At 37.9% G+C, this 15,377-nt stretch overlaps 1 protein-coding gene across 5 annotated transcripts in view; it reads right to left on the reverse strand.

Moving 5' to 3' along the window:
- Nucleotides 1–15,377, reverse strand: part of TXNRD1 (thioredoxin reductase 1) — a 62,694-nt gene that overhangs the window by 27,252 nt on the left and 20,065 nt on the right. For all 5 annotated transcript variants that reach the window (XM_023509269.1, XM_023509271.1, XM_012801221.2 and 2 more), the window contains 6 exons: nucleotides 11,668–11,790; nucleotides 9,718–9,790; nucleotides 7,967–8,086; nucleotides 4,158–4,300; nucleotides 3,610–3,725; nucleotides 1,236–1,461 (listed from right to left, as the gene is read on the reverse strand). In XM_023509269.1, coding sequence (XP_023365037.1) covers nucleotides 1,236–1,461; nucleotides 3,610–3,725; nucleotides 4,158–4,300; nucleotides 7,967–8,086; nucleotides 9,718–9,790; nucleotides 11,668–11,754 — 765 coding nt within the window. In that variant the 5' untranslated portion in view covers nucleotides 11,755–11,790. The remainder of the gene's footprint in view (nucleotides 1–1,235; nucleotides 1,462–3,609; nucleotides 3,726–4,157; nucleotides 4,301–7,966; nucleotides 8,087–9,717; nucleotides 9,791–11,667; nucleotides 11,791–15,377) is intronic.

Here is a 15,377-nt window from a genome sequence, read left to right on the forward strand (position 1 = left end):
AAAAAAAAAAAAAAAAATGTTCTCATCTTTGGAGAAGAGCTAAATTGGCCCCTATCTTAAGATTTGTTTCAAAATGGTAAACAGAGGGCCTCATCCCACCTCCACTGCAACTCACTTTTGTGCTGCAGTTAGGCCTTTACATATTTAGAACGACTTTCCTCCCCACAGAGCCTTTCTGGACATACTATATTCTCCATCCTCCTCTCCACTAAAGACTACTTATATTCAAGTTACTTTTTACACATATGATATACAAGAGTTTAATGTCCAGCTGTGAGAATGAGAAACGCGGGTGACCCTGTTTACTAGGCATAGTCCACCAGATTTTCAAGAGGGCCCACAACTCCCTAAATGTTAGGATATATTCAGAAAGATGTTACTATTCTATTAGCACATCATATACATACAGCTATTTTCTAATTATAGTTCTAACATAAGCATAAGATATAGGTATACATATACCTTTACTCCCTAAAAAATCAGCTACAGTAATCAAGTACTAATAATTCCTAGGAAATTTACTACTTAATCTTTACAGTATTATTAGAATTGCTTTAGACCTACTGTCTGCTAAGTACCGTTCCAATTTGTAAGTATTGGCTAATGCAAACTTAACATGAACTCTCAGAAAGATGTTATTATCAACCTCATTTTACGGAAGAAATTGAACTTTAGAAAGGTTAACTCTCCTAAATTCATACAGCAAGAAAGTGGCGAACTGTATTTGAATCCAGTTCATTCTCCCCAGAGCTCTTCCTCTTATGTATCAGCACTGAAGATTCAGTTATACAAAGAACTCAAGTTAACCCATTAAGAAATTACCTTTTAAAATGACAATGTAACTTTAACAAAATAATCCCTGTACTAAAGAACAATTCTATTAGTATGAAAAAGATATACTAAATGATAAACTGTCAGTCTTACTGAAACATTTTCATTAAACAGAAGAGAACTATAGGTTAAGAAAGTTGACAAAGTAAGAAAATATTAATTTATGAAGAAAAAAGCTATTTGGGTGGTAGGCAGGTACAACTTTATATACCAGTACATAAAGAGATGAGGAGTCACAGCATTCCTGACTATTTATAATGCTAAGAGGATGCTTCTACCACCAGCTCAATTGACTCTGTTCTTGCCCTTCTTTTTTTTTAATTTTATTTTATTAAGTCAAATACACTGTTCTTGCCTTTTAATATTAGTATAGAACCAACAGACCTACGAACAACCCCACTTACTTTGACTGGTACAAATTGCTTTATAAACTTGATACCATGTTCTTCCATGTGTTCACCAATTTTATTGGCCATGTCCTGGTCAAATCCTCTGAGAAGAATGGACCGTACCATAACAGTGACGTCTAAACCAACACCAGCAAGAAATCCAGCACATTCCAAAGCAACATAGGATGCTCCAACCACCAGGGTCTTACCGGGGCAGTAAGGTAAGGAGAAAAGATCATCACTGAAAAGAAATTTAAAAAAGAAAAATGAAACAAGAGGAAAAAATGTTATATGAATAATGACCAAATCAAAGTAAATATTTTTACTTCCTTAAGAACGAAAACATTCCATCAGCTACGCAAATAACATATGAGAGTATCTAAGGTCCTAGATACTCTCCCTTTCTGGCCACTCATTTGCTTTGGGAGTAGCTTAAGTTACCCATGGCTAGACATAGCAAACCATGTAACTTCAGATATTGGCCCAAATCCAAATCACCAAACTATTGTGAACTGTTTGGAATAAATCATATTTTGCAAAGCCAAACCCCTACCCTCAATCTATCACTCAGCTCTGAGTTGAAAAACCTGTTACTTCTCAACTAAAATATCAATTATCCAGAGTAGGGAGAAGGGTGGAGAAAACTTTCAGTATCTTATTTTTGTAATATAAAAAGTCAAAGCAGACAAAAATCTAGCTGAGTTAGGAATATACAAGACATAGATCATAAAAGCACTGTTAGAGAACGAGTTTCTAAAAATACAAGGCAGCCTGCTATGGTCTGTTTGTGCTTCCGAAATTTATAAATTGAAGTCCTAGACCCCAAGGTGATAGTATTAAGTGATGGAGCCTTTGGGAATTGATTAAGTCATGAGGGCAAAGTTCTCATAAATAGGGTTTATGTGCTTATAAAAGAGACCTCAGAGAGCCCGTTCACCCACCCTTCCACCATGTAAGGACACGGTGAAAAGGCACGGCCCATGACCTGGGAAGAGGCCCCTCTAGGACACCAAATCTAACAGCTCCTTCATCTTCTACTTCCCAGCCTCCAGAACTGTGAGAAATAAATCTCTGTTCTGTATAAGCCACCCAATTTATGGTACTTTGTCATAGCAGCCTGAATGGACTAAGAGAGATCTCCTCCAAAACAGCAATGACAACAGCTGCCATCTGGGCTGCTCGTGGATAAGACACAGGAATAAAATCGTATTTCCAAAAAAAAAAGGGGCTTGAAGGAGATGAGTAATTCATAATACAATCAAAAACTAATAGACAAAAAACATCTAAGAAAACATATTTTTTTTAATTTCAAGTTAATGTGGAGGTACAAACAACTAGATTACAATATTTGCATTTGTTAGGTTATAGTGTCCTGCACCCAGAAGATGTGCCATACACCCCCACAGCGTGCCCATTAGGTGGGAACACACCAATCCCCTGACTTGAGTTAAACTGAGTTTTTCTCTTCTGTGTGTATTAGATCATCTACTAGCTTCATATTAATACTGAATACACTGGCTATTTGCTTAAAATTCCTGAACAACATCAGCAGTATTATCACTTAAATGGGCAAAAATAAATCACACAACAAAACTTCCTTGCTTGATTCACTTATTTCAGAAAGACCTTTAACACTGACGCTGCAACCATTCTTATAGCTGAGTAGAGTCTGATAAATCTAAATGGCCTGCCAGCCTCAAATTCTCTTAGCAGTCACTGTGCAAGTGTTAAAGGGTAACACGTGATCCTACTTTTGAAAAACTAAATGTGGGGTGGCGCCTGTGGCTCAGTGAATAGGGTGCCAGCCCCATATACCAAGGGTGGTGGGTTCAAACCCGGCCCCAGCCAAACTGCAACAAAAAATAGCTGGGCGTTGTGGCAGGTACCTGTAGTCCCAGCTACTCGGGAGGCTGAGGCAAGAGAATTGCGTAAGCCCAAGAATTTGAGGTTGCTGTGAGCTGTGATGCTACAGCACCCTACCAAGGGCAACTTAGTGAGACTCTGTCTCAACAACAACAAAAAAACTAAATGTATCATATTTATTTTACAAAGTGTTCACGGATATCCATTTGTTTTATTTATTATATACAGACATACGATACACAAATAAAATTTTAAATAAAAAATACATTACGTATAGGTCTATATATAACGATATTAACTCTGTGTGGTAAGATCACCAATGCTTGGAGTTTTCAATTTTTTTAATGTTCTCATTTAAAATAATTTTTACTTTTTCACTTTTTCTCAGACCCCTGTCCCCACCCAGAGAGGGCAAAATGTGGCAAAAAACTCTTAAGATTCAAGAAATGGACTCACTGGGTTTGAAGAAAATAGAAAAGCAAAATCCACAATGGGTTTTCTATCTTCCTCTGCTGTTTTTTCTTACCTGCTGATGCAGTATTCTTTGTCACCAGGGATGCCCAAGTAACGTGGCCTTTCACCAGTGGCAATGAGAAACCTCTCTGCTGAATAAATTTTTTCTTTCCCTTTATTATTTGTTGCCTACAAAGGAACCAATAAGAAAATTTTAATAAATCATTACTCTTAAAACTGTAAACTTTATAGTTAACAAGCTATGTCTCATTTGACCCTCATAATTTGTTTTTTTTTTTTTTTTGAGACAGAGCCTCAAGCTATCCCCCTGGGTAGAGTGCCGTGGCAGCACAGCTCACAGTAACCTCCAACTCCTGGGCTCAAGCAAGTCTCCTGCCTCAGCCTCCCAAGTAGCTGGGACCACAGCCACCCACCACAGCACCCGGCTATTTTTTTTGGTTGCAGCCGTCATTGTTGTTTGGCAGGCCCAGGTTGGATTTGAACCTGCCACCTTAGGTGTATGTGGCTGGCACATACATAATACATTAAGAAAGACCTATTAAGGCTGAGTAGCTAATAGCAAAGCATTATTAGAAAAAGCTACCCCGATGTCACAATTACCTTAATCCTATGAGGACCAATAAATTGCCCATAGGCATTCTCGTAGACCACCTTTTTCTCCCGTAGAGCAACTCGGTAGCCCCAGTTCAGAGAGCTAATGTGATTCTGTACAGCTTCTGTCATTTTTTCCCAGTCATGTTTAACTGCATAAGAAAATAAGACAATTTTTAGCTTTTCAATTTCTGACAAAAATCCCAGTAACTACTCATATGAAACACAAACTGGAGAGATTTTTAGTTTAAAAGGATAAATCTTTCATTTTGAGCATATATACTTCTTTTTATCTTCAAATATTCTTTCCCTTCTCAAAGACTACCATACAATTAAACAATGCAAGGATTCCTGGAAATCCTCAAAACGAAAATAAACTTTTTCTTCTTTATCTAGAAATGAGCTAAAATTTTAGTTTGGATTGTATATACTGATTCCTGGGGCATATTAAGGGTTAAGATTCTGTATTTGCAATAAAATCCAATAGATTCTAATATAGCCAAGTCTGGAGTTACTAAACTGGTTAAGAGTTTATGCCAGGAGCTGGCAAATTCTGTAAATAAAGTTTTACTAAAATGCAGCTGTGCTTCTTTATTTCCATATTTTCTAGGGTTGCTTTTACACTACAATGGCAAAGTTGAGTAGCTAACACAGAGACCATATGGCCCAAGAAGCCTAAAATATTATCTCGCCTTTTACAGAAAAAGTTCACTGACTCCTCATTTAGACAGGGAATTTCAAGAAGTCTTATATTTCATTTCTCCTAAAATTTCCATCTAATCAAAAAGCAAAATATTTTTATTCTATCATAATTAATCATTTAATTAGGCAATCCGTGGGGGCAATAAAGTATTACCAAATTCTAAAATGTTAATGAATAAAAATCAACCTTTTGTCATTTAATAATACCTTATGGATGACAAGGAAAAAATAGAACATGAGTAAATACACCACAATGGTAGGCTTAAGAAGGCAGGTCCTGGGGAAGGGGTGGTACAGAGGGAAGAAGAAAATACATACTAACAGTCTCTCTCTCAGGGACATGAGGAAATCTGAGTCTCCAATTCAGTGGTTGAGTAGCCTGGCCAAACAGTAAGTGGTGAAACCAAGTGGTGACACCTAACGGCCAGGCCAGGCCAAGCCAGCCTCTGGAAGTGGAAATGACAGGTTTGTGGCCTTCTAAAGAATGGACCATGACTTTTCAATTCATATGACCACAATACATTAGAACCAGAGCAAACATTAGAGATTAGTTCAGTTAAAAAAAAAAAAAAACAACTACCAAGGCCACTGTGATTGTGGTGGTAGAAGAACTAGGTGCCTGGTGGTGGGAAAGGCTGTAGGGAGCCTGGTCCAAATTGCCTGGCCTCTTTCTACCATCATTATTTTTTTAAAAAGGCAGGAATCGCTGTTTCTGTACCAGGAAAAGTACCTAACTCACACACGTGCCAATCATCTAGCTGTAATAATTACCAACATTTTACCAAATTTCTTTTTATATGTCTCTCTCAAGGGTCTAAGCAAACAGATGTGAGCCCAATTTAAGAAAACTTTAGCACTAAAGTGAGACTGTCTCTACAAAAAAAAGAAAAAAAGAAAAAAGAAAACTTTAAGGTAACTGATTTTCAAAGATTCCAGACTTGAAATAAGTAGTATTATTTTTAAATGGGAAGAAGCGGCTCGGCACCTATAGCTCAACCGGCTAAGGCGCCAGCCACGTACACCTAAGGTGACAGGTTCGAATCCCCAGCCCGGACCCGGCAAACAACAATGACGGCTGCAACCAAAAAATAGCCGGGCGTTGTGGCGGGCGCCTGTAGTCCCAGCTACTTGGGAGGCGGAGGCAGGAGACTCGCTTGAGCCCAGGAGTTGGAGGTTGCTGTGAGCTGTGATGCCACGGCACTCTACCCAGGGGGACAGCTTGAGATTCTGTCTCAAAAAAAAAAAAAAAAAATGGGAAGAAGCACCAAAGGAAGCCTAATTCGAGTAGGAACAAAATTTTTCAAAGCATGTATTTGTCTTATTTTTTTATTTTATAAACTGTTATAAACTTTCACGTTAATTAAAATGTGAAAAGCCACAGAATAGTTTACCCCACCCACTGGCTGTGATATTTTCCCTCAAATTCTCCACACTCTGTAAATCTCAAATCTGTAAGGGTGGAAGTTTCACTCTCAAACACAGAGTGAACTATGTTAATAATTAGTCATGAAGCTGGGCCAAGCCTCACTTTATTCTCCTATCAGATCATGCAATGTACTTTCTAAAAATTAACAATTCCCTCTCCAACTTGTCTGGGGTTTCTAGGGTACATTAATATATTTTTTAATTGCATACATTTACTAAGTATGCAAGAAAAACCACTTACATAATAACTGGTTAAAAATAAATACAATGTATTCAGAACAGATCTAATAATTTGTTTTTGACTTTTAAAAAGTAAATCCCTTCACAATTAAATTTGGATTCTTCTCTTCTACTTTGGATTCTGACAAAAACTAATCTTTTCTAGAGAAGGGCTTTTACAAGTAATGTCAACGCAGTAGCAGGGGTGCTCAAACTCTTTAAACAGGGGCCAGTTCACTGTCCCTCAGATGGCTGGAGGGCCAGACTATAGTTTAAAAGGACAGGCAGCGGTGGCAAAAACACTTGGCAGGCCAGATAAATGTCCTCAGCGCTGTGTGTGGCCCGCAGGCTGTAGTTTGAGGACGCCTGCGGGTGCCCATATGTTTATATGACTTTCAAGGAAACAATTTCTTTTTTGAAACCTCTTAAAAAAAAAAAAAAGGTAAAGAAATATTTTGAGTTGTGTATGCCCTGGTGAAAGTTTCAGTTGTCCCTTACTCTAAATATTTTTAATCCAACAAAGCTTAATCACTCCCTCTTCAATAAATAATCATCACTCCCCACAAATATCAGATCATGAAACAGACTTCTTTGGAAAGAGAAAAATGCAACAGCTTCACAAGAAAGCACATGCAGTTAGTACATTCTTGCAAATTACAAACATTTTATGATTTCTTACAAAAATTATACATGAACTTATTTGAAAAAATTCTGGGCTCAGCGCCTATAGCTCAGTAGTTAAGGCACCGGCCACATACATCGAAGCAGGTGTGTTTGACTCCAGCCCAGGCCAGCTAAACAACAATGACCACTGCAACAAAAAAATAGCCAGGCGTTATATCAGGCACCTGTAGTCCTGGCTACTTGGGATAGGCAAGAGAATCACTTAAGCCCAAGAGTTGGAAGTTGCTGTGAGCTGTGACACCATAGGGCTGACATAATGAGACTCTGTCTCAAAAAAAAAAAAAAAAATTCTGGTTTTCAGCCCATGTGGTGGCTCATGCCTGGAATCCTAGCCCTTTGGGAGGCTGAGGTGGGTTGATTGCTTGAAATGAGGAATTTGAGACCAGCCTGAGCAAAAATGAGACCCTATCTCTATTAAAAATAGAAAAACTAGCTGGGCGTTGTGGCAGGGGCCCGTAGTCCCAGCTACTTGGGAGATTAAGGCAGGAGAATTGCTCAAGCCCAAGAGATTGAGATTGTTGTGAGCTAAGTCCTCTACCCAGGGTGAGAATCTGTCTCAAAAAGAAAAAAAACAAAACAACCCCCCCCCACCATACTCCAAGTGCAATATCTATTGTTAATATAGTAACTAACTGACAAAGAATAACTGCAGTGATTTTATTCATAAAACATGTAAACAATAAAAACAACTCCCAGAGTTTTTGTTAGCTTCAATAAAAATGAAAAGTACATTCCAAGATTACGCTCAAACCCCTAAAAGCACAAGCACAGAGTTGCTTCTTCCATACCCATCTCATCAACTTTCCATCCGTAGTTTCGAGAATCTTGTAGGGCTTGCCCTAACAGAGCTGCTTGGTGCATTAATTTTTTAGGTATGCAGCCCACATTTACGCATGTTCCTCCGAGACCTGCAAAACACAGAGAAATCAGTTTATAGACTGCTTTCCAAGGCTTCAAAGAAAAAGGTCAATGGTTATTACAATTCCGTGAAACACCGTATTTTATTTGCTTATGTGGCCAGTTCTGTTTATGTAAGTTTACTCCTAGATCTCGTGATGTTCCTAAGTTCAGAGAGCTTTATTTACCAAACACAATAACATCATCCTAAAACAAAACAAAGAAGGGGGCAGATTTCCATAAACTTCAAAGACACAAAATTGATTGCTGAAAAGATGCCAGAATTGAAGTTTTATACTATGCATACCCCTACACAGACGGCCCACAGTTGGTTTTACTTCTAATTTTTCAACTTTATAATAATACCCATACAACCATTCTATGTTTCACTTTCAGTATAGTATTCAATAAATACATGAGATATTCAGTGTCTTATTATAAAACAGGCTATGTTAGATGACTTTTCCCAACTGCAGGTTAATGTTAAAGTGTTCTGAGCATGTTAAAGTAGTCTGGGCTGAGCTAAGGACAGGGTCTTACTCTCTTCCTCTCCTGCCCAGGATGGCTCAATGTAACCTCAGCCTTTGACTCAAGGGTTCCTTCTGCCTCAGCCTTCCAAGTAGCTAGGAGTAAAGGCACACACCATCGGACCTGATTAACTTTTTCATTTCAATAGGATCTGCCTATGTTGCCCAGGCTGTTCTGAAACTTGGCCTCAAGCAATTCTCCTACCTGAGCCTTCTAAACTTTAAATGCACTTTGAACTTAGGATATTTTTAATTTGCACTGGCTTTATCTGTGACACAACCCCACCATAAGGAGCATCTATACCTGCCGTTTAACCTATGCACAGAATACCTGATAAAGAGGTTCTTATAACTGGACAGGGTTAAGAGTTCAGTGGGTCTGAACACTTAAACATTTAAAATTTAGTGTATGTGTACATTTCTTTAAATGAGGTAGCCTAAATCTTTGATTATTTCTCATAGATTCTCAAGGACTCCTGACTCCCCTCATCCCCTGAAAAAAAGGTTAAGCGTCCCTAAGCTCAAAGAATATGATAAGTGTAATAGCTTGTTTTCATTAAAACAATATGCAGGCAGGTGGGGAGGTGGCCTCCATCAGTCCTCTGAGCAGAACGCCATCAGAGTGGCACTGTACAGTGTAAGCTTCCCAAGGGCTGGAACTCTGTGTGTACCATGTTCACTGCTATATCTCCATGACACTGGCTCACAGTATATGTTCAATAAATATTTGTTACATAAATGAATAATAAGCACATGATTCACCAAGACTCAGAAGCAGCAGGGTATCTGGTTCAAATTCTTGTTGAATGTAGGAAGATTTAAAACAGAAATCAATAGATGAGAAGTTAAAATTTTACTTAGTAAGCCCCTAAATACAATAAATTACTCAAATTTTACCTTCAGAGTTTGAGGATAAGGTTTTTACTTTTTTGATTCTATGTCAAAGGACCTGAATTTTTAGCATTTAACTTGAGACCATCTTTACTTAGTTCAAATGAAAGAAGTATATTTTGTTTTGTTTAAAAAATTAATCAGGTTTTAGAAGCCAGTTAAATCAGCGCCAGAGAAAATTGTGCTTCTACAAAATCACATCTAGAATTACTTTAAAAGCTTACCCCATCTCGTTCCAAGAGGGGTGGGAGTGACAAAATCCAGAACCATCACTTTCTTGCCATATTTGGCTGCCTCCTGAAAAATAAAATTATTAAAATGAGTTGGAAAAGTTAATATGATAGACTGGAAATGGGCTGTTAAAATTCATTCTGTTGTTATCAAATTATAATGCCTAAAGCATAACTAGTTATTAATACATGAAAATTCATACACCATGATGATTAGTTCAACTCCAAGATAAAAATTAAAGTGATATTCACATAGTTGTGAGAGTGGGTTTGAAAATTATGCAGATTACACAGCTGGGCACAGTGGCTCACGCCTGTAATTCTAGCACTCTAGCAGGGTGAGGCAGGCAGATTGCCTGAGCTCATGGGTTCAAGACCAGCCTGAGCAAGAGTGAAACCCCATCTCTAAAAATAGCTAGGCATTTTGGCGGGCGCCTAGTGTCCCAGCTTATACAGGAGGCTGAGGCAAGACAATCACTTGAGCCCAAGAGTTTCAAGTTGCTGTGAGCTATTATGCCATAGCACTCTACAGAGGGCAACAAAGTGAGACTTTGTCTCAAAAAAAAAAAAAAAAAAAAGAAAATTATGCAGTTTACAGTTGTAAAATTGTTAGAATCAACTAGAAACTTGAGAAATCCCCTTATATAATTCCACTCAAACAATAATAAATTAAACAATAATCTGGTTAAAAAAAAACAAAACAAAACAGCCATTTCTAAGCAAGTGCTAAGTAGCTGGAACACAAGGGCAGATATTCTACAGCCCTTGACTGAACTTGTATCCCATGAGATAATATTTTTTAAAGCATTTCAATGTTTTATCTAATTTGGTTTCTGTGGCACAATATTGGGAGAAGTTTTTCTTCTGAAACTGTCAGATTTCCTAAAATTCTCATATGAGGAGCCATGAAAAAGTTGACAGCATCTATAAGGTTTCCAAATCCATTTATAGAAGCATAAAGAATATAGTCAGAAGTTTGTTTTGCAGAGTATCCTTTATCTATCTCAGAGAATAAGCTTCGTTTACTGGCAACTAGGACTCTAAAGATTATTTGAAAAGACTGTTTGTCTTTCAAACACAGCATCACTGGAGTAAAACATATCATGCTAGACATTGGCCTGTTCCTAATTTGGGAAAGTTTCATTTGAATCTACTTTTACTGATTCACTATAAGCTACACCATAGGGGAATATAACTACTTCATCTTTTAGGAAAACCTGCTGGGTGGGGATGACAGGCCCAAAGGCTCCTCACATAGGAAATGCATTTTGCTTCAAAACCATGAGCATGGGGCAGTGCGTGTGGCTCAAAGAAGTAGGCCGCTAGCCCCATGTGCCAGAGGTACGGGGTTCAAACCCAGCCCTGGCTAAAAACTGGAAAAAAAAAAAAAAAACAAACAAAACCATGAGCCTCTCTCCTAACCTTCCTTACTTATTATCCTTTTCCCAATCACCCCCAAGCCACAGAGTTAACGGTAATTCTCTTAGATCACTCTATTTACATAGGAGGTAAATCACCTTTAATAAATAAGTTTACGAGATCCAACTGCTCTCCATCTTTCTACTGGGTAAAAGGAGTTGTAATAGGGAAATCATTAAAGTGAAAAAAAAAAACAAACAGTAATACGTACAAAGAAATAAATTTGGTTAATTTCAAACCATTTCTAATATCCTTACAATCTTTAAAAAAAAAAAAAATCAACCAAACTTAAAATGAATAAAAATGTGTCATAAAGACTGGGCCCTGTACTTTTATATAAAAAACATAATTTTAATCTAGAAAAATATTTATGAAGTGGTCCCTTAACATTGTCCATGTCTTGCCCAAATTAATGTGCAAAATTTCACAAGAGATCATCAATTCCCCAGAGAATGTGAAGAACTCCATCAGGGATGTTAACATTTTAACCATAATCCAGATAACACACAAGCCAGGGAGCCTTGCCTTAGCAGCTGCCAGTCCTCCTGAGCCACCTCCAATGATGATAAGGTCATAGTCGTAAGACTTGGGAGAATTCTCAGAACCATTCATGTTTAGTAGCTTTTGAAGTCTGCCCTCCTGATAAGCCTGAAGAAAAATGATGGAAAGGAAAACAAGTATTAATGTAAAATCAGCAATGTCCAAAATGCTTGGTAAGAAAACCATTCTTTAAAGAAGAAAATTTTTAAAGGTTGAAAAAAAACTTTTTCAAATGTTGTTTGATTCATATGACAGCATACAAATGGAATATTCAACCTTCTTTTCAGGTGGTCATGAGTAACTTGCTTTCTTTCAGGTTATTATTCATGAGGACTCTGTCCAAGGTTTTCACATCACCATTAATTACTTTGAATCAGCCTTCCTAAAGTAATTCTGTGTAAGTAAGGTCCTGACAGCCCAACAAAACCAATTTAGGCCTAAATCAAGATTAATCATCAGGCCTTTTTTCCTATAGCCAAAGAAAAAAAAAGATGAACTGATACAATCTGGATGGAACTGAAGACCATTCTCCTAAATGAAGTATCTCAAGAATGGGAAAACAAATACCACATATACTCACTATTAACTTGGAACTAACTGATGAGCACACATGTGCAGAGGGAAGTAAAACTCAACCAGGGATGACAGGTAGGAGGGGGGCAAAAACCTACCTAATGGGTACAATAAACACTATTTGAGAGACCAGGCACACCTATATAGCCATGGCTCAAGCATTACAAAAGTGATCCATGTAACCTAAAACATTTGCGCCCCCTCTTAACATCTAAACTTAAAAAAAAAAAAAGTCAGCCTGTACATTTAAGACTTTTCTATGCTATTTAGCTGAGACATAAAATCTAGAAATTCAAAACAAAATTATTAATTGATACTGACCTACATGAAAAACTAAATGTAAAAGTGGCTTCTGTAGGGTATTGTATATAAGCACAATTCTGTGAAGCTCATTCCTTTAATCCGCATATGCATGAAGTCTCCTAAATTTAGTACACAGACTTGGTACTGTATTTAGTTTCCACAGATATGATGTAACAAACTTCATAACTTTCTTAATTTAAAAAATCCATTCATTACACTCGTTTCTGCACATATACTTCATATTGGTTTAGAATGCTGTTTTGGTGATGTATTTACTACTACCTTTCAATAAATTAAAAATCTGTGCTAAAAAGAGATGACTGGAAAAGTTAACAAGCATAATAAAAGTATTTTTTAAAAATCAAGTCTTAATAACAAAAAAACTCCCCAAACTTACCAGCCTAGACTGCATATTTCTCTCCTGCCTACCATCAGATACAGGGGGGAGAAGGCAGAGATTGGGGTCAGCAGAACAGGGTGCCTGGGCTGTGGAAGGGGGTGTGGTAGAAGAATGTGGAGAAGGAAGCACAGTACTGTGGCTGTCCCTGGGCAGCCTGGCAGGCACACACGGTGGCACAGGGACTGAAGGGAGAACACCTGGAAACCGGCAACAGTGGGGACAAGGCAGCAGCACCCTGACGGTCTGCACAAAAGGTCTAAGGTGAGAGGCTGGTGAACACAGCCAGTACTCATGAACTGGCATTATGGCTGAGGCTCCTCCTCCATTACATGGCACTGTGGGGGAAAAATAATTGATAACAATAGTCATTCAGATCAAAGGATGAATATAAGCTTCAGATAACTACTGTTACTCCTTAGATGACCTCAAAAAGCATGAAGCTGACTTGCTGGTTTAAAAAAGATAATAAATGCTGCTAGATGTTCTGCTGGAAAATACAACTTAAATTTTTTTCTCTCAACCTCACTTTATCTACATAAAGTTCCCACGGATGGCAACACACAGGAATCGGCTGTCTAAATGAAAACCACTGTTCTAAAAACCTCCCTCCTCCGACTGAAACAAAAGACATCTTCACATACTCCCCTCCAGCAAGGTTTACAATCTGTCCTTTACTGAAGTTCTGTATCTAACTTGGGTTCTTAGGATTCAAGATTAAAGTCAAATTACATCAATCAGTGCGGAGATTTTACCAACACAGCCATGGGTGAATGTGAACATTGTTAACTCTATAAGGTAAAAATCAGTAAGAGACAGGTAATTGAAGCATTCAGTTGACCCTAGGACTTAATATTATTTTAAATTTTAACTCAACTTAAACTTGTAAGCACCGTCATTCAGCACCACATAAGTGGTATTGGGAGAACAGAAGACAGCTGCTCCAGACGGTGTAGGAATGAAACACAGAGTTGGGGTAAAGAGAAACAAGAGAACACCCTCCTCCAACTACAATCATTAGGAAATGACTGCTGACTACGGGGACTGATACAGGACCCCTTAAGTTTCAGGACCTATTTATAATCTTAAGTCATTTAGGACTTCAAAGAGCTTTCTTTGTTAACGTGAGTTTTATCTGCTAATATTTACTACATTACAAAATGAAACTAAGAAAAAAACATAAAAATATTAATACATTTAAAAATAATATACCTATTACATGTTAACATTTTTATAAAAATATTTTTTAAGTGAGGAGAGTGGCACTGTTTGCCTTCTTAGCGATTCTCTTTAACGTCCAGCTTAACAGAAAAATAGCTCTTATCTATTTCTCCATTCAATCTCTTGCAATATCACCTGTCAGGTAGCCTCTGGAAAGCTCCGTGGTAAACATTTAAGAGACTTAAGAGTGAAAAGGACAAATAGCATCTTAGCATTATGAAAATAATTCTGACCTCAAAGTACCCCTGAAAAAACTTCAGGAGCCCCCAGAGGAACCAAGACACACTGAGACCACTTCTATAGGATATGAGTGTAGATACCCATCTCACCTTCAGGTTTTTGTTACCTGTTGGCCAGGCTCACACAATGTGTAGTCCTCCTTTTCTTCCAATTGCCCATCATGTGCCTTTCCCCCACTCCACTCCTAATAAAACTCTGCTTCAGACTCCCACAAAAAGGCATAATACAAAAGCAATGCAAGAGTGGCAGTTCTTTAAAATTAGAATAAGGTATCCTGATTTCTCCCCCAAACATGATTCCTATTCTTCGCCAGATTTTTTAGTTTTTTTTTTTTTTGTTTTCACAACATCACAGATGGCACTGGTGTTGAATTAACCTGGGTTAAAATACTTGCTGCTCTATCACTTTCAGGGTAGGTGACTTGGACCATCCACCTAATCCTTAATGAAGTTAACCACCCCTGACCTTATCACATGGCTGGGTTTAAGGGGGATAATACATGTTAGTATAGTGGCTAGAAGGAACAAATCTCTTTAACTTACTAATTCTCCACTTCCTACAGAAGTGAAACTGCCTGGGGCTAAGTCAAGGTCTGGAGTATGTTTTATAGGTATCCCTGAGCATCCCTAAAGGAACCCACCTGAAATATCCTCTTCCGGATCCAGAGTGTACTTACTCAAACCTAGACAGTATAACCTATGGCTCCCAGTCCACAAACCTGTACAGCACTCAATACTGTAGGCAATTGTAACACAATGGTATTTGTATATCTAAATACAGACAAAGTACAGTAAAAATACAAAATAGAAAATAAAGAAAGGTATACCTCTATAGGGCACCTACCATGAATGGAGCCTGCAGGACTATTAAGCTGCTCCAGATGAGCCAGTGAGTAGCAAGAGACTGTGATCACCTAGGACATTACTGTAGACTTCATAAACACAACTACACTTAGGCTACA

This window comes from Otolemur garnettii, unplaced genomic scaffold (genome assembly GCF_000181295.1).
Source record: "Otolemur garnettii isolate 467f Iridium unplaced genomic scaffold, OtoGar3 scaffold00007, whole genome shotgun sequence".
NCBI lineage: Eukaryota > Metazoa > Chordata > Mammalia > Primates > Galagidae > Otolemur > Otolemur garnettii.